Source organism: Pezoporus occidentalis, unplaced genomic scaffold (genome assembly GCF_034315485.1).
Source record: "Pezoporus occidentalis ecotype Australia unplaced genomic scaffold, CSIRO_AGI_Poc_V1 ctg46, whole genome shotgun sequence".
Classification (NCBI taxonomy): domain Eukaryota; kingdom Metazoa; phylum Chordata; class Aves; order Psittaciformes; family Psittacidae; genus Pezoporus; species Pezoporus occidentalis.
The window spans coordinates 4663902-4691016 of NW_026915791.1; the positions used below are offsets into that span (position 1 = coordinate 4663902).

The following is a 27115-nucleotide window of genomic DNA, read 5'->3' on the forward strand; positions in this document are numbered from 1 at the left end:
TTAACAGATTGCGAAGACAGAAGCCCCAGGGGACTTAAATCAAAAGACAACTAAGCTACCATTCAGTCGAACCTGGGCAACATCTGAAACTGCATTCCCCGGAACCTCCAGTCCAGATGTTCATTTTCTTCCAGAGAACATCTGGAAGACCCAAAGTGAAATAGATTCACTTTATGAGAATCTACAGAGCATGGCTGAGGTATAGTATCCCCTCCAGTGCTTTGCAGTTCTCAAAAACAGTCAAGTCCAAAGCAATGCAAAGTGAGGTTATGTGAAGAGCTGTGCTGGCTTCTGCCTTTCAGTTTAATAACGTGCCTCAATCCTGTGAAGTCCCATGGGACCTGAAGGCTTGAGATTATCACCACAGTTTTGTATCAAAATATATTTTGTATTAGTGAATTTCCCATTTACTTAATGGGGAGTCTTTTTACTTTATGAAGAGTGGGGTTTTGTGTGTTTTTTTCCTCCATAATATTTGCTTGCTGCAGCTCCTAAATCTTCAGGCTGTTTTGCTTGATACTAGCAAAAATAACCATAATCTGCATTCTCTATTTATTGCTTTTCACTCCCGACTGGCACAGTTCTGCCCTAAAGACCAACAAAATCATGTTTTATGGGAATTTTACATATTCCATAGATTACTGAGGTGAATCTTCTGACATCACCAGCAAGCAGCACAGCCTTGCTGCCTGTCAGAGGCTGAGCACTCTCCAACTGCTTCTCTTACTTTGTTCTGGGAAGAAGGATTGTGATCTTCATGAAACAGGTTCTGTTCTCTTTCAGCAGCGTCTGGCAAAACTACAAAGCTACCACCTGTAGTTCAAATGCAATGATTTTTTTTTCCTGCAAATGGCAAGGAGTTATTGCAACAATACTTCATTCTTCATCTGTTTTACAGGACAGAAAAAAGGCTCTAGAGGAGATGATTGGATATTACCGCTTCTGTAGCTCCTGTGAAGAATTTCAGTCATGGATGAAAGATAAAGAGAACATTTTCCGGACTCTTCAGCCTCAAGCAGACAATGTGGAGGTCATGCAGCAAAAATATCAGGTACCCCTTTTCCCTGCTCACAGATGATTTCTTTTAAATCAGACTGACCTTGGGAGAACAGATTAAATTGCAGAATGAATTTTTTAGAGTCTTTTCATTCATTTCAACTCATGGAGTCATGCATAGATATTTCAGATATTTCTTTTGTACAAACTATGCTGAGCTTATTCAAGCTTTTAACTTCTGTGGATGTGGTATCCTGTACAAATATCATGGCATAAAAGGACTTTTTGTGATTTATCTTATACCGCTTGAAAAAAAAATGCATGATGAAAAAATCCTGCAGTGCATTCGCATTCCAGTGGAAGGGGACTTATGTGTATAGGTGTGTAGTGTGCACACCAGGGGAGGTCAGGATGGCTATAGGGGAATGACATGCCCTAGGTAGATAGGTGTCAAGTAAATGTAGAAGCCAAGTGTGAAAGTGGGAGGTAAGTAGATATGACATTATTAAGAATCATGTCCATAGATATAGAAAAACTTCAAGTTCTGCATTCTTATGTCTTTTCTACTTCAGGGCTTTTTAACGGAACTAGCTGCAGGGAAAGGTCAGCTGGGAGATATTGAAAACTTAGCTGCTAAATATGGGAAGATCAGTCCCAGCAAATATTATGAGATCCAGAGATGGCTGGAAGAGATCAACATCAGGTAAAGCTGCTACTGTCTCATGGAGACAATTGGAGAGCTGAGCTTTCATGCCCAATCTACACTGCTCAGAGAGAATACCTGTCTGTTAGGTTTTTATGTCCCAGGGAGAGGGTTTTTATGAGGGGAGGTTTTCATGTGTAGCTGTTTGCTGTATTCAGGTGCCCTTCACAAATACTGAAAGGAACATCAAGCCCTGTTTGACTTCATTAATTATATTTAGTACATGTTCTGTACATACTCCTGGCACCAGCTGGAACTGAGACCACAACCAGGTCCTGATTTTGACCACTTGTTTATTTGCATTATGTCCAGTGTGTTCTGAGTATCTGAGCAGCGTCCTCTTGCTTGAGAGGGTACTGAGATTAATTTTGATGTTATGAGGGAATTCTAGTGTTCAGTCCTTCAACACATGCATGTCCTGATGAAATCCTTATGCAAGACTTTCTGACTAGAAAAGGGAAATAGCTCATGTATAACAAAGGCTATAACTTGAATCTGCTTTCTAGGTAAAGGCAAGCTTTGGGGTAGCAGCTGAAGCTAGATGCAAATAATCAGGTTCTTTCTCTCCAAGGTGGGAAAGCATGGAAACTCTGAAGGAAGAGAAAGGCTCTGAGCTGATTGGAGTGGCTGATGTGAGGACATTTCTTCAGGACTGTCAGAGCATAGGGGTACTTCTGCAAGACAAGATGGTCCAACTCAGAGATCTGGAACCAGGGAATTCACCTGCTGGACTAGAGTCAGACAAGCGCAAACTGTCCACAATTGAGAGAGAAGTTCTGGTGATAGAGAGGAAAATCGAATACTTGAGGAGTGTTGCAAAATCGTAAGAAACCTACTCTTTGTTTCCGTATTCTTTGCTGTTTTCTAAGAGCAGGTAAATTATGATTATAAAGAGAATGGGCAGCTTACGGCTGAGTTTCTGTTTCTAGCAACCTGAAGAACTGGTTTACCTACTGGTTTACCTACTGGTTTACCTACTGGACTGAGATCATCTCTTTTGAATATGATTGAGTAATTGGAGAAGTGATTGCTTCCAGATTTCACTGTTATAGGAGAATAAATACCACAGGATTGTTTGTGGCTCTAACAAATTATCTCCACTAATGGGAGTTGCCTAGTTCAAAATGTGGAAGTACCATTTAGGTCCTGAAAGAGGGCAACTGGGGTAAGCAAGGATGAAGAGCATTGTGCACAGGAGCTGGAATTTGAAATATGAGTTTTAAGTTTTTACTACTTTATGTTTTCTGTACGTTTGCAATGGGAATGAATGACTGAATCACAACAGTGTTAAAGGCTTTCACAAGAGATGCGCTGTCTGCAGTACGCGATATTCATATCAATATTTCTTGCTAGTGTGGAGCATTTGTTACCTCGGTTGACTTTCTTTTATTGGAAGCGTAAATACACAAATTCATTCCTTTTAAATAATATTGGTTCAAGCTCTAAATGCCTGAAGTGTTCATTCATTTGAACACATTTACTGTTGTAGGATTAAGGACACCAACCCTGCAGAGAGCAGAGCCATCACTGAACAGGTGGAGAACATGGAAAGGCTTCTGGCAAAGCTCAAGCTGGAGACAGAGAAGAAGCAGGACATCCTTCAGCAGGCCCAAAATCAACAGTCCTTCCTGCAAGATAGTCGCAGGCTCCTGCTGTGGGCAGAAGGCATTCGGGAGAAACTGAGCAGTGAAGAAATGGGAGTTGATGTGGCTTCTGCAGAGCAATTGCTGAAAGAACATCAAGACCTGCTGAAAGAAATTAGGTCTCAGAAAGAAAGGTAGAGAGATTCTGTCAGAGTGGGCAGAGTGGGGTGATACAACAATAGTACTTGAAGATGAAACATGTCTATTGTGTATACAAATTGTGCATGAAAGTGACACCCAAAATTTATTTATATGCTCTTGAAACTTATTGTCAAAAGGAAACTGCAGAACACAAAACCTATTTAGTTCTTACATACACATCCTGGTGGCTGATGGGGGGCTGAAGAAAGAGCTTTTGTGTTTGGAGGAGTATTCCACAAGCTCTCCTGACACACTCACACTCTCAGATAGTGCCATCTGCGCTTTATTTCAGTTTCCTCAGTCCTTCTTTTCTCAGTTCTTATGCTCCCATTGTCATCATCTTCAGTGCTCCTTCTGCACATATATGAAGTGCCAGATATGATGCAACTTCTCTCCCTTTTAATGGGAAAGCCTGCTTAAATGGGGCAATCTCACTTCCGCCTCCTTCCTCCTGAGGAAATAACCAGCTGCATTTTGTGGTGCACAACCATGGCTAGCAGGAAAAGAGTGAAAAGGATGGAGGAAAACTTAATGTCTAGGCACTGCTAAGAACACAAAGAGCTGTGATGAAAGAGAATTTATACACCCTTATACAGTAAGGTCTCACTTTTCCTTTTGACTCTGGGTAGATTTGTACAGCTGGAAGAACTAGGGCACAAAGTAATCCACGAACAACCCGGTAACAGCAGGACCACAGATGTCCACCAGTCCATGGAGCGTCTTGCCAAGGAGAGCAAAGAGCTGGAGAAAATGTGGGAACAGAGACAGAAAAAGCTGCAGGATGGCCTGGAATTGCAAAAGCTCAACAGGGAGGGGGACCGCATCAATGCAGCCCTCTCTGGCCATGAGGCCTTCCTCCGAGGAGATGACCTTGGGGTATGTACAGCAGTTGATTCTGTTTTCTCCTACTTCACCCCCCCATCCAGGGAATACAAACAATATTCTTAATTAGATCAGTTTCCTCATTTTTCTGGTCATGGCATTGGAAACCAGACTGTCACATTCTTATTAATGTTTTTATGGTCTTTTTGAGAACAAACATTTTTAAAACAGATAATTTGTGATTTGTTGCTGTATCTGTACATGTCAGGTGATTTATATACAATGACTCATCCATTTGGAGGCTAAGCATTAAAACAGGTTTTGGTTTGGATGTATTTTTTTTGTTAGTGAAGTAAAAATCTGACTTTTTAGTAAATAAAGCTTTTTCTTTTCTTTGAGTATTTTTAAAATGTTAATGCAAATGGATGGAAAAAACAATTCAGGCAATGGTCACAAGATGAGTGAAGGAGGAGGCTGTGATATCTCATCATCTTTTGTGTTTTAAGCTGAAACTGAAACTTTGATACTTTTGGGTCAACTTAGTGGAATAGTTTTACTTTAGTTATGCCCTTTCGTATTGCTGGTCCCTAGATATGCTGGCGTGCTGGCATAAATTTCAAATGCAGATTTTCCTAAAGGGTAACAATGGAACCATAATAGAAACATAAACCAGACATATCAGGTATGGTAGAAACCTAAGCACCTGCTGCTTGTTTGTAGCCCTAAACATCCTTAAGCACATGCAAATTGTATACTGTATCTCCTGCCTGAAAGAGAAAGAGAAAAATAAGGTTTGATTTCCTTTTCATTGTTACAGAAGCAACATATGACCAAGAGAAGACTTGATCAAATTTTCTTTCTTAAATTCAGGACCATGTAGATGCTGTTAGAAGCCTGCTGAAGCAGCATCAGGAATTTGAGCAACTGCTGATGGCACTGAAGAGACGAGTTGAAGCACTGAATGAAAATGGGGTGAATCTAATAGAGAACAGGCACTTTGCATCTCGTGTGTGAGTTCAAAACTCTTTCCTTTTTCACTTAGCTTTAATAAAAGATCCAGTGTGATTAGCATTGGATTACAAACTAAATCCTGATCCAGCATTTAGTTGACTGATGTGACCTGCCGAATGAGGGAAGAAAAAGGCCTTTTATGCTCTCAGGACAAATAAGTGAAATGCTATAAATTAAAAGCAATATTTGACAGAAAGCTAGAATAATTCACCTTGTATAATAAATTGTGTATAGTGTTAAAAATTCTGTAACGTAAACCCATTAAATACTCACATGAAAAAGGTTTTCCTTCATTTATTGGTATCACATATTAGAATTAATGTTTGCTGTTAAAAAGTTACAGAAGTCTTCACGAGGAAATAACTCATCAGTAGCAGCTTCATGTTTTTGTTAAAGCTAAATATCATCTGTGATTTTTTTTCACTGTGCCAGAGCCAGCAGGATCTAGTAAGGGGACCTCTGCTTAAATAAGAATCAGAAATGCAGGGTCAGAATGGACCTCTTGGGTCAAAAAAGACCATGTTGTGGTCACAAGTGATAATGTCTTGAAAATTCCCTGCACAAATTTACAAAACTCCTCTTAAAATCTGATTTCTTGCCAGCACTTACTACCATGAGAAGGCCATTCCAGAGCCTCATTGCATTTGCATCACAGAGAAAATTATTAGTTAAGGTGGAATATCTGGGAAAGAGAAAGGTCTGACTGTTTTACATGACTGCAATAACACAGCCATGCAAAAGGAAAATCCAGAGCAGCTGGCAAGCAGTAGCTTGCCGTAGATGCTGTCCTGCATGTCCAGCATGGTCATGGGACAGGGATGTACATCCCTTCCTCCTCTTAACATAGGCGTTGAACTAGATTCTATTTATATCACAGTCATGACTACAGTTAAGCCAAGGGGGACCAATATGACTAGTACTGCATCAGACTTCCTGTTTTTCTTGGTAGTATTGAAGAGAGAATGGTCACTCTTCGGCAAAGGTGGGAGCGGCTGATACAAAGCAATGCCAAGAGAAAACAGAGGTTGATGGATTCCCTACTGCTGCAGGTAAAAGGACTGACACTGCAGATCTGGTCAGGCATGTTTGAAGTAGTTTTACCCTTTGTCTTAATATGGCACAAATCTGAAACTGCTGAGGATTCCTACTGCAGTTCATTTTCTCTTTGGCTATGAGACAGAGAATTTCATTCTCCAGGGAGCCGGTGATGCACTGGTGATAAATCTTACAAAGCCACAAGCACAACAAAATACCAAAACAAAAATGGAAATACCAAATTAAAAATATCAACAAAATGTTTTGTCTACTGGATGAGTTTATTCTATTCATTACTTATTATTGTTCTGTCCCTTAATAATCGGTCACAGTTACTTACGGTAACTGTACTTTTGGCACCAAATTTAGCTTCCAGTGCAGAGATACAAAGTTATACTGGAGGGCTGGACCACTTATGTTTAAAATAATTACGAAAACTGCAAACCTTCACTGACAAAGACAATAGATAGTAATGTGGCAATAAAGGGAGAAGTAATATTACACTGAGGGCTTAAAAGCTCATCAATGGTTCAAGTTCATACTTCTTCAGTTTTGTTGATTATGTAGAACAACTTTTATGTGAAAATACATCACATTACCTAATGGTCAGGAAAAAAAAATCAGGGCTTGATCCTAATATCAAGGACAAACTACAAAACCACAAATACTCAAATGTTAAATCAATTTAATCCTGTTTGTTTCTGTAAGGAGTTTAATCGTGATGCTGCTGAACTTTTGATATGGATAGAAGAGAAGTACAAGATTGCGTCAGATGAATCCTACCGTGATCCAACAAATGTTCTACGCAAACTGAAGCGGCATGAGGCTGCTGAGAAGGAAATGATGGCTAATGAAGAGCACTTTGCAACACTGATAAAGGTGAAGGCAGTTTTGGAGCTAAATCTTTCATCTTGTCCCACATTTCATAGGTACTGATCTGCTCATAAAAAAAAAAAATAATAATGATGTGCTGTGTTTTTCCAGCAAGGAAATCAACTGATTCAAGACAACCATTATGCTGCAGTTTCTATCCAGCAGAAGATGGCAGAGCTTCAGAAGAAGTGGAAGGAATTGTATTCCAAGATGATAGAAAGAGGTGACAAACTGAGACAAGCTGGGCAGCAAGAACAGCTCATGGAACTGCTCCAGGTCAGGAGGTGATGGGGAACAGAGGGGAGGAATGACCTAGAAGTCTGGTTGCTTTGTTGTGTAGTCCTCATAAAAAAGAGCAGAATATCATCCAGATGAAAATGTATTTTAAGGTGTCCATTTTGTCTATGGTCTCAGGAGAGAAAACCCAATATAATGCTGACCAAGCTCACTCCAAAGCTATGAGCAGGGTAACGGTGCCAGCACAGCACCAAGGCACATTGCTGTTGAACTCAGGCTCAGCATTATATCTGTGTGGCCATCCCATACTGGGAAAATAATCAAAACTCTCTGCCTTGTCATAACTAACTGTTTACTTGGAATCAGTTTGGGATTGGTGACATGGCACTGTATTAAGTACACTGTGATTCAGGCAAATTGTGTAAGAGGAACAACGTGCTTTGAAGCTGTTTCGGTACCAGTCATGTCACGGTACTGCTGTTGTGTTGTAGCTGTTATCTGAAGCCTTTGAAGATTGTTTGATTATTTTGTACTATGTCACTGAAGATAGTTCAAAGAGACCGTTTTAAATGATGTGCTTTAGTGCCTCAGAGAGACCAGTCAAAAATAATGTGCAAAGCAAAATATTCCCAGGAGATGCCTCTTAGAGACTCCTGACCATCATGTTACAGAGAAAGGACATATGGATTTTAAAACTATGTTGAGGAAGATGTCATGGGAGGGGCTGAGTGAAAGAAATTGCTGTTGAAGCATCAATACAAGTGTGCTGTAACCTCTTCCTGGCAGGATGCAAAAAAGAAGATAGAGAAAATTGAGAAAGTTCTTCAGGAATCTGAGACAGGCCATGATTTGCGCTCCAGCCGTGATCTACTCAAGCAGCACAGACAGCTGGAAAATGAGACACGTGAGCTGGCAGAGAAAATGAACTCCATTGTATCCCATGCAAGGAAAATGGCCACCAATCACTTTAACTCGCAGAGGATTCTGGATGAAACACAAAAATATCTGAAAAGGTGAGCAGCCACTCTCTTTTTGTCTCCACCCTGTATGACAAATAACATTTTTCATTTTACCTCCTAGAAAAGCTGACTGTTGACCCACCTCAACCTTTGTTACTGGACCCTTCTCTTGTCTACTGCACTTCTCCCCTAGCCCTTTGCTTATCCAGAGGTCTTCCCCTGGTTGTTTCTAAGAGGTGCCGTGATCCAGCACTCAACAGTGACTAGTTCCTTAAAACATCACAGTACAAGCCTAGGACCTCAAAAATGTAATCACTTTTCCTCTGCTCATGTTTAGTGTTATTGTGTAAGGCTACTAGCCAAAAGTAGCCTTCTGTAGAAGGGATTCTTGAATATGCAGTCAGTACAAACCACTGAAATTTAATTGCAAAGGAGTGTCCAGTGTTTCCTAGTCTTCATAGTAGTATCATAGCCTAATTCCCTTGGCAGAACCAGAGTAATGCTTTGTTTTAACATATATTTGATGGATGACACCTAGGTTTGAGTCTTTGCAAGCACCTCTTGATGAGAGGCGTAAGTTGCTGGAAGCTGCAGTGGATCTCTATGAGTTCTACCATTATCATGACATGGAACTGAACTGGATTAATGAGCGATTGCCTATTGCCCATTCCACCAACTGTGGGAAGTCCTTGGATGTGGCTCAAAACCTGTTGCAAAAACACAAGGTAACTCTTTTAATCAAGTGCATTATAGCATATTGGCATGTTAACGTTTCACCTCAGCCTGCAAAGCAGCGCCTACATGTAAGCGGCGAGGAGAAGCAGACAGGCCAACCCAATATGGGTGATAAGCAACTTCTGGTTTATTTGTGACGCAGTTCACACATATATAGGAGTGGTAGTACTCAGCCACTCCTTCTTGGCATAACAGTATTGGTTAGCCCCCACAGCTTCCTCCACATTCTCCTCCCAGGTCCGGTCTCTGTCCACCTGTGAGGGCCACCCCCTGCCTTGCTTGCACAGTCCTCCAGAACTCTATGGTTCTGCTCTTAAAGTCATTCTGCAACAATTCCCCCCTTTTTCTTTGTGCAAGCAAGGCATTATGGGTTATTCTGTTCACCTGTTTTATCACACAACTATAAACAAGTCTTAATAGCTACGATGATTAACCTAACAATGATACATAAGTGCAATGCTTCAAACAACAGTGTTTGACTCAACCTGTAATGCCCGGTGAAGACAACCCTCTAGTTATTCTTAGGATATTGGTCATTTACTATTGCTGGGTAAGCTGAGCCAGGGTTGTCAGCTGTGCATCGAATTAGCATAATCAGAGAGACTCATACAACACATTCCATCAAACTCTTCACATCCATGTCCCTGTTCCAACAACAAAAGGTTCTGCAGTGTTGCATGTCTCACAGAGTCAACCTTAAAACAAATCAGAAATTGCCTTCGATGTAGAATTGTCTGCTTAGCAACTCAGCAACCCAGTCTGCTTAGTTGAGCCAAGGCCCCGGCTGAAGCACTTACAGTGATTTGGCATATTATGATTGGATACATGTTTTGAAGACCCTTAGTGACTAACATATAATTGGTTAAACACAGGTGTGAGAACTCAACCTTGAAAGCTTGCCAACAGTCCACAGTTCTCATTAACTTGGTGAATTCCAGCCTCTTATCTTGCTTGCTTATGCTTCTTCGGGCCTCTCATGGCCTTGCTGTATCTTTCAGGGCTGTTCAAAGTTTATGTACCAATTATGCATTCTCCTGTGAGAACACTGTCTCCACATCTTCCCCCTTTTGTTTTATCCAGTAACAAGTTGCTACTACAGCAAGGCACACATTTACATTAGCAGAGTAACTATTACAGGGTGCAGCAGCATGTTAAGATGCTGACGGCAGTGAAGGACTAGCCAAAGAAATTTCTTACCAGTGGAATTCTCCCACCCTCTTAATTTGTTCCATCACCTGCTTTATAACACTACCATTGTATTAAAATTTTTCTAGCTTTTGCCTTAGCATTTTCTAGCAGCTACTGCAAATTTCCATACTCTAACATCTCTTTTACAAGTGACAAATCTATACAATACAAGGTGCAGTTTCGTATTAGCAACTAGCTAGTAAATACAGGTGGTTTTATACACAAAATCACAGCCTCTAATATAGCTACTTTACAAGCACACATATTCAGGATGTTACTTTTCAGTTGTCCCCAAGTGATGTTTTGCAGTTATTTGTTCTTTCTCTTCCTCCATCTCATTCTGCTTGGGGTAACCACGGTCAGCTCCTGTAGCTGAGGCTTCAGGTTTTTCCATTCATCTGTCCAGCTCATGGCAGGGCTTCACAAACTTTGCACAGTCGCCATGGACCTGTAGGCAGGAGGACACAAATATACCCCCTCCCCCAGGTTATCTGTTCTTCAGAAGTAGACAGGTTAAAGTTAAATGTAACATCATTACTCTCTCTCTCTTCCCCCTTTTTTTTTTTTTTTTTTTTTTTTTTTTTTTTTTTTTTGAGTCCCTGCAAAAGCCATCATTACTCCCACTACAGTCCCACGTACAGAACAAAGCACAAGGACCCTGTGGAGACTAACAGCAAACCAGCTCCGAGAAGCATCACTGCAGTGCGAGGTGGCAGGCTCAACCTTAGCGGGCGTCCCCGCAGAGGCTCTGCCTCCCCCACATTGTATGAGGCTTGGGCTTTTAAACTGACCAAAATGCACACTCATTCCAACACAGGTGGCCAGCCTGTGCTGGAAGAAGTGGCCAGCAGTATCTACAGAGGTCTCCAAGGGTTGATAGAAACCTGGACATACTTATATTTACCAACTTCTAGTACATGAGTATCACGGAGAGACTGTATGGGCTCTCCCTGTCAACTGCAAGAAAAAATCTTAACATATACAGCTTGAGTATAAGAGGATTTTAACACATACGTGGTCACTGTTTGCCAGGCCTCCTTAACTATTTTGAGATCAAGAGCTTCCCACTCTTTAGCCCCCTGCTGTGTAGTAAACACAGGATATGCAGAGATGCCCATTGCAGAAAATTCCCCAGTAATGATCACATCTTTGGTTACCCATTGTTACAACTGAGCGTCTCCAGGGCCAGTAAGTCTGAGCAGACCGACCCGGGAGACGAAGAGTCAGGGTCTGGAAGCAGAGGATATAAATCTGGCTCGGATTCAGGGGATTCGGGGGCTGATCCTGCGCCGAACTCGGGGTCTCCGTTGCTCGCAGCTGTGTATTTCTTATCAGATGTATCTCTTTCGGTATGTGGCCATCTGCAGACCTGGCTCCTCCGTGACTGAGTTAAAAGTTTTTTCACTCTAGGGCGTAGTGGGCTGGAGAGGCTCGCGGTTCCTTTAAATCTCCCGCTAGCGCATGATCCCTATTTTTTACTGCGTGCTTCACAGTGGCGCCGCAATCGATCCGGCGCCGAGGCACCGCCCTTTTTCTTTCGGATTTCTCGACATTTATCATGCGTGTACCTTCTAATATACATTCTCTGTCCTTTTCAAAGTCCCTACTTTCGGAACTGGGGTGGTGGGGGAGCAGGGGGTTACACCTCCTCCGCGGCACCTTCTGATGAAGGGGGAGAAAAGGAAGGGGGGGGGGAACCCTGTGCTCCCGCGAGTTGGTGGGGGGGGGAACGGGTTGTAATCTTCCCCCGGTTTCAACCGACCGGGGACGTCTGTTCCTAGTTTCTCCGTTGCTACCGCGGCAGTTTTCTTTTCTGCCTTGTATCTTTTTATACAGTTCATTACTTCCCTCCTTGGTTTACCGAGTTTCTTTGCCTTTTTATAATCATTAAGCACTGAGTCAAATAGTTCATCACCAAACTTTTGCCACTCACTCTTCTCAAATATTGTATTAGGATCTGCAAAAAACATCTCTTAGCCTTCCTTACAGGCAGTAGACCTGCTAGCTGCTTTAGAGTCTCAGGCTCAATTCCCCGCTTTTATAAAAAGCACTGTAAAAAGTTCAGGGCTACCTCTCGGTCCATTTTCATGGCCTTTTCCGGATCGTCTTCTTCTGGGTCGTCCTGTAATCTCGGTCTCCGGATCGGCCTCCCGACGCAGCAGTGTCTGGTATACCCCAGCGGCGGACTTTTTCGGAAAGTCGCAGCACCCGGGTCCGTCACGCCACCGCAGCAGCATTGCCCGCGCTGCCCGGCCGCTGCCGCCGGCGCCGCTCTCTCGCCGTTCCGGGTCCCCGTCGACCGGGGCCCTGTATCCCGGGTCCCCGCTAGTCGGGGCCCTGTATCCCGGGTCCCCGTCGATCGGGTCCCTGTATCCCGGGTCCCCGTTAAACCGGGTCCCTGTATCCTGGGTCCCCGTTAAACCGGGTCCCTGTATCCTGGGTCCCCGATAACCGGGTCCCTGTATCCCGGGTCCCCGTCGGCCGGGTCCCTTTATCCGGGTCCCCGTCGACCGGGGCCCTGTATCCCGGGTCCCCGCTAGTCGGGGCCCTATATCCTGGGTCCCCGCTAGTCGGAGCCCTATAATCCGGGTCCCCAGCGACCAGGGCCCTGTAATCCGCGTCCCTGTTCGGGCGCCATTTGTAAGCGGCGAGGAGAAGCAGACAGGCCAACCCAATATGGGTGATAAGCAACTTCTGGTTTATTTGTGACGCAGTTCACACATATATAGGAGTGGTAGTACTCAGCCACTCCTTCTTGGCATAACAGTATTGGTTAGCCCCCACAGCTTCCTCCACATTCTCCTCCCAGGTCCGGTCTCTGTCCACCTGTGAGGGCCACCCCCTGCCTTGCTTGCACAGTCCTCCAGAACTCTATGGTTCTGCTCTTAAAGTCATTCTGCAACACCTACACACTTTTTTATCTTCAGGAAGGTGGTGGCAAGCAAAATGTATTGCCACACTTTCAATGAGTATATTCACTGACTCCAGCACTAGCCCATCCAAAATGGCTCTAGAGGCTTGAGACAAGTCAGCAAAGTGGCTCTGTTTTCAGAGCAAATATGAAATTCATGTGGGAACTGCAAAATTTTACATATTTTGCAGTATTATTATTATGATAAATTTTGTAGCTCTTCCCACTAGAAGTGGATTAAAAGCTAGGGTACTTCATGTTAAATAGAAAAAAAAAAGTTATTTGTTTTGTGGATTGGCCTGGGTTGAATATTTTGACTGTTATATGTTTGTCCTATTTTTGTTCTGTGCTTACTGCTTCATTATACATACAGTCTTGGGGTTTGTGCACGCTACATTCTCTTGGAGAGCATATAGGAGCCATCTGATGTTTCTTCTAGTACTGCTACAAAATGGTTTGAACAAGCCATAGTCAATATATTTATAAAGACAGGTTAACACTGATTTCTGGAGAGTCTGGTTCTTTGTAGCAGTTCCTCATAGCCCTGGGGCACCTCAGAGCTGCCTTGCACCACAGGCAACACTGAATATTACAGTACCTGGATTGCAGGTTCCATAAGAAGGGTTATAAGATCAGTGGGGAGGCTTTATGAAGCTGGAGTCTAATCATTTTCATGGTACTGTTGAGAACGTCTCTTACCATCATCCTCCAGCCCATTCATGTTCTGGGGTATTTTATGTTCCCATCAGCAGCTCAACACTTTCTTCTGAATCCACCATCTTTGTGTCTCATCCCTTGTCCTGCTTCCTCTCCCAAACCTCGCTGGCTGCTGGGCAGGGGAAGTCTCTTGGTAAGAAGAAGGGGTAGGCCCAGACCAGAGCACCAAGCTAAGAATTTTGGTGACTAATGCTGAGTTAAGGGATGTCTGCTGCCACCTTACAGACTCTTATATTCTCCCTCAACGGCAGCACCAAGAGCAGAGCTCTATACAAGAGGGGCTGGGACTAGTGGCTAAGGCTGTAGCTGTTGTAGAAATAGACAATCCTTGTTTCCACTGGCTATGCTCTGCCCACTGTCCTAGGACTAGGAACATACAGAATTTCATTGTCCTCACATACCCTTCCTTTATTCCTATTTTTTCTTTCATCTCATTCCCAGGAACTGCAGGCAGAAGTGAATGCCCACAAACAGCAAGTCCAGCGGGTCCTGGATAAAGGAAAGGCAATGGTCGTAGGTCAGCACCCATCAGCTCAGAAAATAAGTGAGAAATGCCAGGAGCTGATGACTGCCTGGCAGGGCTTGGAGAAGGCCTGTGAGGAAAGGATGAAGCAGCTGCAACACTCAGTTGGCTTCCAGGAGGTACAAATTACAGCAATGTACTTACACAGCAGCTTCTTCAGACAAATAAGAGGGTCAAACTTGTAAAGTGAATAACAGAACAGCTTCACTGGGACTGGTGTTCAGTTCACTTGTGTGATGCCAGACTCATGGGAGCAGAGTTTTGTAGACATAAACGGCATTTGCAGTATGTTCCCTGGAGAACTGGGTCATCCGGCTCTTTTTTCCTATAGCCTTTATGAAGCCTGATTCTTAGAGGTGATTTGAACTTCTCACGGAGAGGAAAGAGAAGTATCACAGTGATGTCACACAGTTAAGCCCTACCCTTAGTGAATAAGGTAAAGGAAGGGTCAAGTAAGGATACCGATGTGAAGAAAGTAGAGTGAGACAACTTGAAACTTACTGCCAGAGCTCTAATGCCTGGAGAAGATCTTAGTTATCCAGTACTGAAGTCTTCCATCTTGTGGCTTCTTTCTCCTTTATATGATTTGGCAGAATACTGTGGGATAGTAGTTCTTCCTATGAAATATTCTTTATTTGTTATTTAATAAAATATCACAGTAAATCTTACAGTGAACCTTCCCTATAGAATTTATTAGGTCAAAAAGATAACATTAGTGTTTTGAAAGTTAAGGTAGAAACTGATTAACTTTCTCTTTAACTGATAGTTTTTAATGAATACTTCAGACCTGGAGGCTTGGATAGCAGAAAAATACCCACTTGTGACAAGCAAGGACTATGGTAAGGATGAAGATGGAACACTGAAACTCCTCAAGAAACATAAGGTATTTCTCTGCTTAAATTCTGTATGCTGGCCCAGTTTTCTGGTCTGTCTGCAGTTGCAAGATTTTCTGTTTTATTGGTACTCAAGTGTCCAGTCATCTATAAGATATTTTGCATTGGTGGATGTCTACATGTAAATGGACTGATAGAAAAGATCAATGAAGCTTACTAATATGGTTGGAAAAAATGCAGTTTGGGGAAAAAGATACTGGTGAATATTCTCATTTTTTTGAGGCCAAAACTGACTATGATCAGTTCAGTCTCCTTCTGTTCAGTCTCAACAGATGAATGCAGAAGCCTTGGTTTTTTTCCTAAAATCCAAAATACAGATAGAGTATTATTGCAGGAACGCTTTTTCCTGCGTAATAGTGCATCAGGAATTTCTAATTGAATTTATTCACCTAACTTGTTTGAATGTATGTACACTTTTTTTTCCCCCCTTCCAAAAGTGTTGCTAGAAAATGATCTAAAATTGATCAAGTCTTGGAAATGTCACATGCTTCCAGAAAGCTTTTCTCCCCTTTTAATGTCTCAATGACTACACCGTAGGCTGGTGCAAAAGTTCAAATAGTGAATATCTTGGACAACTGGCTCTCAATCAACTTTTTTCTCTGCCAGGCACTGGAGCATGAGATTGCCATTTACCAAAATCTGATGAAAGAACTGAGTGAAAGTGCCCAAACTCTTCCTCTAGTGGGCTTCATCCAGTGTGTTGAGGTTGATGCACCAAAGGAGCAAGTTCAGTCAAGACTCCAGGAGCTGCAAGAACTAGCAGCAGCAAGGTATAAACTAGAACTATCTCTTGTATCCTAGGTTTGATTCAAAGCCCACTGAAGTCAACAAAGTGTATCTCCAGTTACCTCACTGGAATTCACATCATATCCATTATCTCCTCTTTTTTCAACTGTATTTAGGAAATCACTTCTTTCTGTATTAGAGTCGCATGCACCTATGAGCTTTCCATAATTGCTAAGCAAGAACCCTACATTTTATTCAGAGAGTTTGGCTATATATTGAGGATTTTGAAGCCCCAAATTTCCTCTTTACCCTTCAACATCCACCTGTAATGTGACTTGAGATGCCACATTCTGACTTGCCTTTGTGGTATTTGGAATTGCTATCAAAAGGGAAAAAAATGTTTTTAAAAGGTTTCCTTAAGGGTGTTTGAAAATTGCCTAATTCATTACCTAGCAGAAGGGAGACAATCACAGTTGTTTATATGACCAGTGACAGTGCTAGTATAGGAAAGGTTTTCCTTCTGATCATTCATTTACTTTTGATTTCACTTCCTTTCTGTTATTGTTACAGTAAGATGTTTACAACAGGACAGTTTGCTTGTACACAGGATTTTTAAGCACTTCTGTTGTCAGGAACAAATAACTGAACAGTTTTAGGGTTTTCCTACACAAGAATTTCACTCAGAAAAGGAATGGGGCTCTGCAAGTACAATAACAAATAGAGTCTGAAAACTAGAATAATTAAACCTAGAAGAAATACTACTATTTTACCATTTATTTTTTATTATATGTAAAAGCATCAGTAGAAAATTCTGTGAATGAAAAGTTCAGGAAAATACTCAGTATATAGAAATATTTTTTGTGTTTGCTGGACACAGAAATGTTTTGTGTTGATTCATGCTTAATGTTAATCTGGGTCTTATGGCGCCTCATTGGTGCTCTGGTTTGTACATTTGACCTGCATTGTCCTCGGTGGATTCTTTCAGCAGGCTAGCAGCAATTGTGATTTCTACAAGGAACCTAGGTTAAACTTTCTTGGAATGTTTCAACAATGGCCAGACAGTGTTAGCAGATGGAAAATGGGTATTTTGTTTATACCTCAGGCTGTATTATAAGATACTCTCGACAACCAGAAATATGCAGCAGGTTGCAGCAGTTTTGCTGAATAGGCAATATAAGCAGAACTGCATACATGCATTTCATAGCATTTGCCTTTCTGATGTACCACCCTCAGTTAGAAAGATTTCCTTCTCATTTTCTTTCCAGACCTGGAAAAACATGAAGGGAATTCTCATAGGAGAAAACCCAAACCAAACCAAACCAAAAAGAACAACAAAAACAAAACCAAAACCAGGGAGTGAGCTCAGCTAGGCACAGTGCTTTTCTTGGAAACTCAGCTATTCAGTCTGACCTGACTGAAGCTGTCATCCTACAGACATAATTTCCAATCCCGAGAAAAAAAGTCAGCTCTTTCATTAGAGAGAATGAGCCTTGATGGTGAGAGGTTTTGGGGGTTTCGTAGGAAGAAAGCTCCTGAGTGCCCTCCTTGGTCTAATTGTATTGTCTTCTCTCTTTCCCCCCACAGAAGGAAGAAGCTGGATGAGACTCTTGTCTTGCATGAGTATCTACGAGAATATGAAGATCTGCAAGACTGGATCACTCAGCAGAAACAAACAGCCAGCGCTGAAGACTATGGAAATGATTATGAACACGTCTTGGTGAGGTTTTTGAGTAACAGATCAAAAGGCAACCAAACTATACATAGTAAGACTGTACAAAGATTCTAAATTTGTCCTTGAAAACTTATTAGACACAGTAAGAAGTAAGTATGAATAACTGGGAGATACAGAGGGAAAAGGGCGAAGAGTGGGTGGGAAGGATTGACTCATGACAGGCAAGCAGCATTGCCTAACACTTCCATCCTGTTACCGTGGGGGCTGAGCTGCATGAAACAACTGCATGCTAAAATGTCTATGCCTTCAGAAGCAACTCCTTTCTATTTTTAATAACCAGATTTTTCAGTGTGGTGTCCATTAAGGATTTCTTTCATCATGAATGCTGATGTACAGACATCTATAGTAATACCTCTTCACATGGCACAGAAACTAATGTCAGCCCATTACATATCAATAGCCATTCAGAATCCTCATTTTTATAATTTATTTCAAAATATCTTGTATCTTAAATCTTAAAATCAGACTACATTTTGCACTTACAGTACTGAACACACATTTGCATTCATGAAGTAAATACATATAATTTAATAATTTAAATTCATTGTACATTGAATGTTTGTATCTGTCCCTGGTAATAACGTTTCTGCTTCCCATCTGCATAGCAGACTTCATGTTTTTGCTAATAGTTTGTATCTCCTCATGGGTTTTGGAATCATTCTCTGCAGTTTCTCCATCTCTGAATATAATCATCTTATTACCTGTGTTTCGTACTGTACGTACAAACATACAGGAGGTATGTTTGGGAAAAGAGAGCACTCAAAATGCCTGGTTTGTTACTTTTGTTTTTCCTTCAAAAGCAACTTTGTGCCAAATATGACACATTCCAACTTCAGTTGGAAGCAGCTGGGAAAAGAGTTATGGCTTGCCAGCAGCTGGCAGACAACTTGCTGAACTGTGGGCATTCTGACTCCCGGGAAATTCGGCAGAAGCAGAAAGAGCTGAGGTAGGATACTTGTGTTAGCTCTATGAGGCTTTGTCCTTTCAATTCACTCTTGATAAGGAGGAAGTGAAAAGGAATTAGAAAAGGATAAGGCATGCCCTCCCAGTTCTCTAATTGCAAAATATGTGGTTTGCTCACTGCTGCCATGCCTCGTTTAAAAATAGACTTCTACAATGCAGACGTTATCTGCTCTCTGATTTGGCTTCTTGTCAATTGCATCAGAGGTGCTTTACAAGTAAGGGGTGAATCAACTTCCTTTGCCCTTTGAAACAGGATCACCTAAGCGAAAGGCTAAGAGTTTAGTTGCTTCCGATTTTCAAGTTTGAATCTCATGACTGCTCTGCAGAACAGTATCAAGGTGTTCTGAGTTTCTAATGCCTAGTATCGGTCCAAACTGGTCCAAAAGAGAATATTTCATGAAGGAATAGTAGGGTTTGAATCAGTCCTCAGAGTCCTGCCTATAAAACCTGAAAAGCATACTGGAAAAGAGCACCTTTATACAGGATCATCTATTTTAATGCCTGGAGCAGGCAGGGCATGGACAGAGTAAGGTGAGAGACATGCTGCCACTCAGAGAATTGCTTCAAGAGAATTTCACAGCAGGAATGAAAAACAAAGTAAGGGAAGGACTTGTTTTCAGTCTTTCTTCAGACTGTTAGTCTCCTTTACTCCTCTTATATGGTCTTTTTCCACATCCTCCCTTGTAGGAACTCTTGGGAGGAGCTGTTGGAAATTACCAGGTTCCGAGGTAAGCGACTGAGAGATGCTGAAGTGATTCACAAGTGTTACCAAGATCTGACAGATGCTCTGGCCCATATTGAGGTAAAAAATAATGGGAAAGTCTCATTCAAAGTTTATTTTAGTTTAACTTGTGGACATTTCTTATGATTCTCAGACACATTGTTGGTACACCAAATCTGCCTGTGAATCTGTTATAGAAAGGCGTTTCTCCAATGGATAGGAATGTTCTAATTTTCACCTAAACTGACCTGAAACAAGTTTCTAATCATTTTATTCTAGCAACAATGTTGTCCTCCAGCTGAACTGCCTCTTCTTTCTCCTTGCTGTGCTCGCAGTGTATGACTGTGTGACAACTACATCCCCTCAGAACCTTTGTTGAGCTAAATAAATGTTTAAGTCCCCTTTAATGTGGTGGTTTCTCCATTTCATCTTTACAGTAATCTTTCCTAAGCATTTATTGCAAAATTTTTATCTAAAGGTGGTTCGCAATAGACCACCTGTTTCCTACAGAATAGCTTGAAACTACTGGTTGATAATGCTCCATTAAGTATTCACTCTATGCCACTGCAGTAGCTATTCAAGGCTGATTAGCAACAGAAGTCTGCAAAACATTCTCTTGTTTTGTCTGATCAAGGAAAGGTTTGAACCTTCATCTCATGGTCCAGCTGGATAGCTTTATCACTAAGATATTTACAAGTGAGTTACTAGGACAGATGTCCTGGAACAGATTTTTCTGTCTCATTGTACCTATCGTAGTTTAGTAAGCCAGGATGTCCTTAACAATGTGGTTGCACTACACAAAGTGATTAAAGTAGGCTTGTAGTGTGTTTTGTTTGGAAGTAGACAGTAACAAAGCTTTCTCTGGTTTCTTCCTTCTAGGAGAAGTCCAAAAGTATTCCAGATGATGTTGCTAAGGACATGAGAGGTGTGCAAACCCAGCTCCGGAACCATGTGGCCTTGGAGCACGAGCTGTCTGGGAATGAGCAGCAGGTAACGAAAGTCATTTATGGTCTTCAATGTGTAGCTCTGTGAAAGCCTGGAAATCTCTAAAGGTCTTCCTTAGTCTTCTGCTTTTTTAATGTGTTCAAGGTCTTATGGCCATGATAAAGTGGATCATTTAGAGCGTTGCGAGTAAGGGATGCATTATAATAAGTGCTGCCTATTGAACTGATTCACAGGGATATTTTTGAATGCTGTTTGAAATGTGCGATCATGCCAGGCTTTATGATATATTTACAGCCTTCTTCAAAGTGTTCCAGGTAATTAAAAGGAAACATCCAGAATCTGTTCTGTGTGCAGAGAAACTGAATGTTCACTGAACACAACATGCATTGATTGACTGTAGAGGATTATAGAAGGAAGGATGGGACAGTCTGGAATTTTCAACAAGTTTAGCATGGTAGGAAGTGGACTGTAAGAAGGATATAGCTCATTATACAAACTTATGAAAAGTTTCAGCTTATGAAAAAATTTGCTTGTATTTGGGGCTTTGCTTAGCTTCAACTGGACAAATAAAACTAATATGAGTTTTCTCTTCATCCATTTGTTTAGTATATATAATGGTATAGTAAACACAGCATGTGAAGTAGTTATCCCAGTATTATGGCCTCATGTTTTGGCCTTGCAGCAGGTAACACTAGAATTGATCCCAACAGCTGCTTGTTACTTTTAAAGGTAAGAAAGCATTAAATATGCATGAAGAAAATGTTATTCTATATGGTCACTGGGGAAACGACACACAGTTAGCTATTAGTTGCATTACTCATGTAATAAATGGTATTGTAAAAAGGAGAAATAAAATCTGCCTGCTTATTTAAAACATCACTGTTGTGATGAGCCTTAGCAAACACTGGATGTCACTGTTATTCCACAGAATTGAAATTAGGGACGCTTTTCTTTAGCATGAGAAAAGTTAGGTTAGAAAATGTTTAAGTTGTAGTTTCATATACAGTTACCATACCCTTTATTGTACTTTTCTGATACTAGCTGCATCTCTCTGATTCTGTTTTCCCTACTCTCTTCTTTGTTCCTGCATATAGCTGCAGGAGCTGATCCTCTCTGCAGATCATGTGCTCACCCATTGCTCAAAGAAGCAGGTGACAGACATGAAATCAAAGCAGCAGGCAATAGTGACCAACTGGAAGGCCCTGAAGTCTAAAGTGGAACTGCGCAAGAAACTTCTGGAACAAGCATACAAGCTTTACCAGTTTCAGGCACATGTAAGCACTTCTGCCTTCCGTCCATTGGTACACAGGGGAAAGATACCTTCAATGTGTGTGAATCACAGGTGTACATCCAAGCTGCAAAGATTGATGTAGAAGGCTGTATGTGCTATCTGTGTTATTAATCAAGTATTTAAGTGCTTCTAACTATTTTAAAGGTGTTAGAGGATAAGGTTTTTACCCTCTGTATGAAGGAAAGCCTGTATCCAACTGTCTATAGTATAACTGATAGTTGTCAGAAACAGTCATTGCTTCACAGGAGTAGCATAAGTGTTATCAAAAACTGAGTAAGAGCAATAAAAATAGATGTTAGATTCCCTTTTAAAATGCCTAAAAATTTTTCTTTCTCAGGGCATGCAATAACCCTCTGTTAACTTACTTCATGGAATGTATCCAATGCAACTCACTGGTCTTTGCAGTAACCTCTCAAATTGCTTAAACACAGTGACATGTATATATCAACATACCATCACTCACAATGCACAGCAGCATTGTCTCCAAAGAACTCAGTAGGTCACTGAGCTATGATTTGCTATGGAATACATTGCAAATGTCAGGAGTCTCATTGAAGGCACTGCAGATATACCGCTGCAGATCAGTCGGTAATTGCTGCAAGTACTGCAGTAGCAGGTACTAAAGTAGCGAGGGTGTCCTCTTTTATCATGAAGTAAGTTGCTAGTGTAGATTTCCAGAATACCTTTACATTCTTTATATTCTTGAATGGTTCAGTTGAACCGAGTGGTGATGCATCCTGTGATCTGAATGGCAGAACTATAGCCCATTTCTTACTCTGGCAATGTGTCCTTTCATCTTCATTGGTAAATTTACAAGCAATGAACACCCTAAAATATATATAAATCTGTCAGTGCTTAGCAGAGGGCTACACAGTCATTAAAGTGCTTTCTTAACATCATAAAACAAAATGACAAAGCCAGGTGACTGTATTCTCAGTGACATGCCTAGATAGCATTATGCCTCAGGCACCTCACTGTCTCTTTGATGTCAGCCTGCTCACAAGAAATATTCCTGGTCCTCTCAATTTTCACCTCCTTTTCTGATAATACTTCCTGAAGAAGTGAAGGGCTGTTTCTGCAAATTTGGTAAGCTTGTCCAAATGGCACAAGGCAGGGCTATACAGTCACGTCTAGTTCTCAGTAGCTCTAAGGTTGGTTAGAGCAGCTTTGCTGCAGAACATCCCCCACATTGCTGAATGTAATTGTACACAGAGTAAGCAGTGAAACAAAAACAAAGCAGCTTTCCATTAACTGAGGATTCTAGAGGTGTATCTCCTTGAATCCCATCAAGTACACTCTTAGTCTGATTAAATAGCAGCTGGCCCTAACTGACAGCACACAGTAACAGCAGAGGGCTCCACATCCTCCAAGTCCGTCGAGGAAAAGGAATTTAGGCTCCAAATATTTCTGAATGATCTGAGGTTCTTGTTCTGAAGTTTGTACTAGGATCTGCATGGCCTTGGACAGGCTCTGCTTAGGAGTTTCCCGCAGACTGATACCTAGTCTTAAATATTGCTGGCAGTGGCAGTTCAATAACCTCTCATTGGCTCTTGACTTAGTCCACCACATTAGAATCCTGAGATTTATGGATTTTTTCCTAGTGCTTAGCTTAAAATCTCGAGGATTCTTAGACATTTGCAGGGCCAAATGCAGTGTTAGTGTCTACATCCAGCTATGTGTGAATTAGTTCTGCAAATTAAAATGATGCCAACACACGTGCACTATGTAAGCCCCTTTAAAGGGACCATGGTCTTTTTAAAGAATCATTTCACAGCTCTGTTCACTATCTTTAAGAAAAGAGTATCTTGGCTTTAAAATCTAAATCCCTAGCTTGGTTAATTTCAATTTTGTGGTGCTTTTGTGAAAATACTTCTTCCAGCTGAACTGTTCACAAGCCAGATTTGAGCTGTGCAAAAATTTCGTGATATGGGTAAAAATCCCTGGGTGAAATGGAACAAGCAAGAAGCTATTTCCATTGCAGAGTTTCCTTCAGCAGAACAGCCAGCAATCATTCACAAAATTTTTCATTCTCTACAGTAAAAGAACTTTTTTGTTCAGCTCTTAGTATATATAACAGCCTTCTAAAATACACTTAAAACCTAAAAGACCATTCACCACCTCAGAATTGAATAAACTAACCCAAACAGGATCAAACTATACCAAAATCCAATTAATCTCCAGTACAGTCCTTTGCAGTCCTATTTTTTACCAACTCACACATAAGAGCAAAACACCTATTACAGGTTTAAATGAGAGTCCTAAAGTAAGTGGACTGGTGAAGTTACAGAATCAAATGCAGAAAAAGTCATACAGAAAATGTCAAACTGGTTTTCTTTGCACAAGTTTCCTCACTCACAGTAAAAAATACTTTCAGAGATTCAGTTTAGAATTTTCATGCTTACAATTGCCTAAGCTGAATGCTTCAGACATTTTAAGGTATTGTAAATACCTTTGTTTTTCATCTGATTTTGAAAGTAAACTTGCATTACATCTTTATTCCTCCCAGCAACTGTGTTTCTGTGCAGATCTATCGCAGTCATAGAGTTACACAAATAAAGAGCTGAATCTTGCAGGTTCTGATATGCTTAAGAATTTTTTTCTGACCTGTGATTTGCCCTTTTTCTACCTCTTATTAGGGTGTGTCTGTTTTTCACTTGAAAACTCTCATTTTAGGATATGCATACAACATAAGTTTTGAATAGACTTGTATTAGTTAAAGTTAAGTCACAGAGAATTTATCCCCTGTGAAGGAATACACCAGAAAACACTTAAAGAATGATGGATTAAAGGGCAATAAATGGTACCATGTTGTCATCAATGTGATACAATATTGATTGATTATGCTTATGGTATTACAAAACATATTTGATTTAACGCATATATAATATATAGAAATTCCTGTAGTCATGCTATCCAGCCTTGCTAAAATTCATAGAGGAACTCCAAGCCCTAATGAAATATTTTCTTTCTTATCTGTGACTTTATTACCTGTTTTTCACTTAAAGTTAAATGGTTGGCCTATGACTTTCCTGCCTGATAATCTAACCTCAACTTTCACATTTTCTTGGGTTCCAGGTGTGGGACTATTTCTTATGGACAGCAGAAATAATAAGGGAAATGAGAGCCAAGGAGACTATTCGGGACATATCTACCAGCAGCCTGAGACTTACCCAGCATCAGCAGCTACTGGCAGAGATTGAAGCACGAGAAGAGAAGTATAGTCACATTGTACAGCTAGGACAGTCACTCTTGCAAGATAAGGAAACAGGATCAAAAGAGGTAATTGAAACTTATTTGAGTTCAGGCACACACAGTCAGCTACCCAACACGAGTGTAACTATCATTCTATACTATATCACACTGTGTGCATACGAATACATGCATGCACTCACACATTATCCATATGCATGACCTACATTTGCCTCAGTGTGTTGCCCAGCCTGGACACAAAAATATCTATTCCATTTCCCACCTCAGCAGTAGATGAGTGCGGGCATCTCCTGAGGGTCTCCTCTAGCAAAGCTGAGCTTATTTGAGAAGTTCTCTGTGTTCTGAACAATGAAGATAATTCTGTCCACTTCCCAAAGTGGGTTGTCACACAAATACTTTGCTTCACGTTACAGTGCTATATCCATACCAGACCAGGCTGAGTAAAAACCTGCCAAAGAATAGAGGCACTCAATTGTATGATAGAATTTAAAAATTAATTGAAACCTTTTCTGCAGTAATTAATTATGCTGGTATGGTTTAATTCCCCAGAAATGAGAGATGGAAATCAAGTTGTCAATTTACTCAAGTTAAACAGCTTCTAAAACTCTCACAGCATCATTTCTTTCTCAATACCTCTAGTTTACTTCTCCCCTGATAATTCATCAACATTTCTTGAATATCTTCATAAAACTGCAGAGTTCATGCGAATTACTCTCCCATCTGACCAAGCTAGTTCTTGAAAATTGTTGAATGTTGCAATGTATTACTATAGTAACTAGAAATCTTCCTAACTGTAAACCCCTTTGCCTGTAGAAAAAAAGTAGGAAAAAATAATTTACAGATAGCCTGTGGATATACAAAGTTTGGAAGCTGAAATTAAACAAAGTCTAACATTGAGGCATGTATTCACTCACAAGGAGAATACGCTATGTTGTAAACTTATTTAAGTATCTGTCCTATGCTAATTAGAAGTGCTATAATTGCACTGTTATTACTGAAGATAATGAAGAATTAGGATTTGTTTCCAGAAGATACACCTGAGAAACAGTTATATTCCTTTGCCCTTGGCTTGGACTGCCACGTAAGCTGTAAGAAGCACCCCTCCATTCCTGAAATGAGGCACCTCTGATTATGTCTCTGCCCAAATATAAGTGCAAGAGCTTGTACTTTTTCCTGTTGTATACTTTTTTTGCAATTTAAGTATCTTATCCACTACTCCACTTCATCCTCTTTCCTCACACCTTGCCCTGGTGCATGGGGTATAAAGACTGACATGAGTTTTTATTGGAAATTGTGTTCAGATTCAGCAGAAGCTACAAGCTGTGTTGGAAGAGAAGGAGAATGTATATAATGAATGGAAACAGAAGAAGGAGTGGCTGGAGAAAATACACCAAGAACAAATGTTCTACAAGGACTGGGATAACCTGGACATGCTCCTGAACTCACAGGAGGTCAGTGAATTGTAAACTTGAAATAAGCAGTTAAATTCTTAAGGCATTTGAACTCTTTCAGCTAAAAGGGACACTACTGTTCGCCTACAACTTAAAATCCTTGGTTCTGTGTATAGACAAGACACTGTTTTTATCGTTACTATTTGTGTTGTGGTAACGCTTGGGGAATGTATAACTATAAAAGGCCCTCCCTTTCTTATGGGGCCTAGGTGTGGAACCAGAAAGAAAAAGCTCATCCTTGCCTGAAAGATAGTTCATTGCAAATAAACATAAGAGCTAACAGATGAGTCACAACCGAAGAAGGAGACAATACCTCTGTATCAATCCACTTTACAAAGAGATCTCCACTTACCAATTGTTTAACCATAGACAAATTGTTTTGTAGGCTTCAGAGAGAAGGGAAATTGTAAAGCGGGTTTGAAGGAAGACAGAGAGATTGCTTTGCAGGTGTTGCCGGAAATCTCACCCCAGGCTGAGGGTTAGTGCTGGGGAAATGCATCTAGTGGGAAACGGATCTTGGCAGTGTGAGTTAATCCAGGAAAAGGAGCTAACTTCTCAGTTCTGCAAGGTAGTTGATAGCAGTGTGGAGAACTCCTTGTGAACACATGTGAAAGAATTCAATTGTAAGGAATATCAGTTTCTGTTTGATGCAGCAGAGAAAGATGAGCTAGTGACAAAATTCCTCTCAT

The 27115-nt window shown here is 41.0% G+C and overlaps 1 protein-coding gene across 1 annotated transcript in view; it reads left to right on the top strand.

Moving 5' to 3' along the window:
- SPTBN5 (spectrin beta, non-erythrocytic 5) overlaps positions 1 to 27115 on the top strand; it is a 98139-nt gene that overhangs the window by 19743 nt on the left and 51281 nt on the right. Inside the window, exons 13-34 of the mRNA XM_062635716.1 lie at positions 8 to 199; positions 899 to 1051; positions 1569 to 1699; positions 2271 to 2522; positions 3189 to 3476; positions 4113 to 4359; positions 5176 to 5315; positions 6266 to 6365; positions 7060 to 7230; positions 7336 to 7500; positions 8248 to 8474; positions 8959 to 9145; positions 14413 to 14613; positions 15261 to 15377; positions 15994 to 16157; positions 17698 to 17830; positions 18646 to 18791; positions 19496 to 19610; positions 20409 to 20519; positions 21569 to 21748; positions 24841 to 25044; positions 26277 to 26426. Of these exons, the coding sequence (XP_062491700.1) occupies positions 8 to 199; positions 899 to 1051; positions 1569 to 1699; positions 2271 to 2522; positions 3189 to 3476; positions 4113 to 4359; positions 5176 to 5315; positions 6266 to 6365; positions 7060 to 7230; positions 7336 to 7500; positions 8248 to 8474; positions 8959 to 9145; positions 14413 to 14613; positions 15261 to 15377; positions 15994 to 16157; positions 17698 to 17830; positions 18646 to 18791; positions 19496 to 19610; positions 20409 to 20519; positions 21569 to 21748; positions 24841 to 25044; positions 26277 to 26426 (3774 nt within the window). The remainder of the gene's footprint in view (positions 1 to 7; positions 200 to 898; positions 1052 to 1568; positions 1700 to 2270; positions 2523 to 3188; positions 3477 to 4112; positions 4360 to 5175; positions 5316 to 6265; positions 6366 to 7059; positions 7231 to 7335; positions 7501 to 8247; positions 8475 to 8958; positions 9146 to 14412; positions 14614 to 15260; positions 15378 to 15993; positions 16158 to 17697; positions 17831 to 18645; positions 18792 to 19495; positions 19611 to 20408; positions 20520 to 21568; positions 21749 to 24840; positions 25045 to 26276; positions 26427 to 27115) is intronic.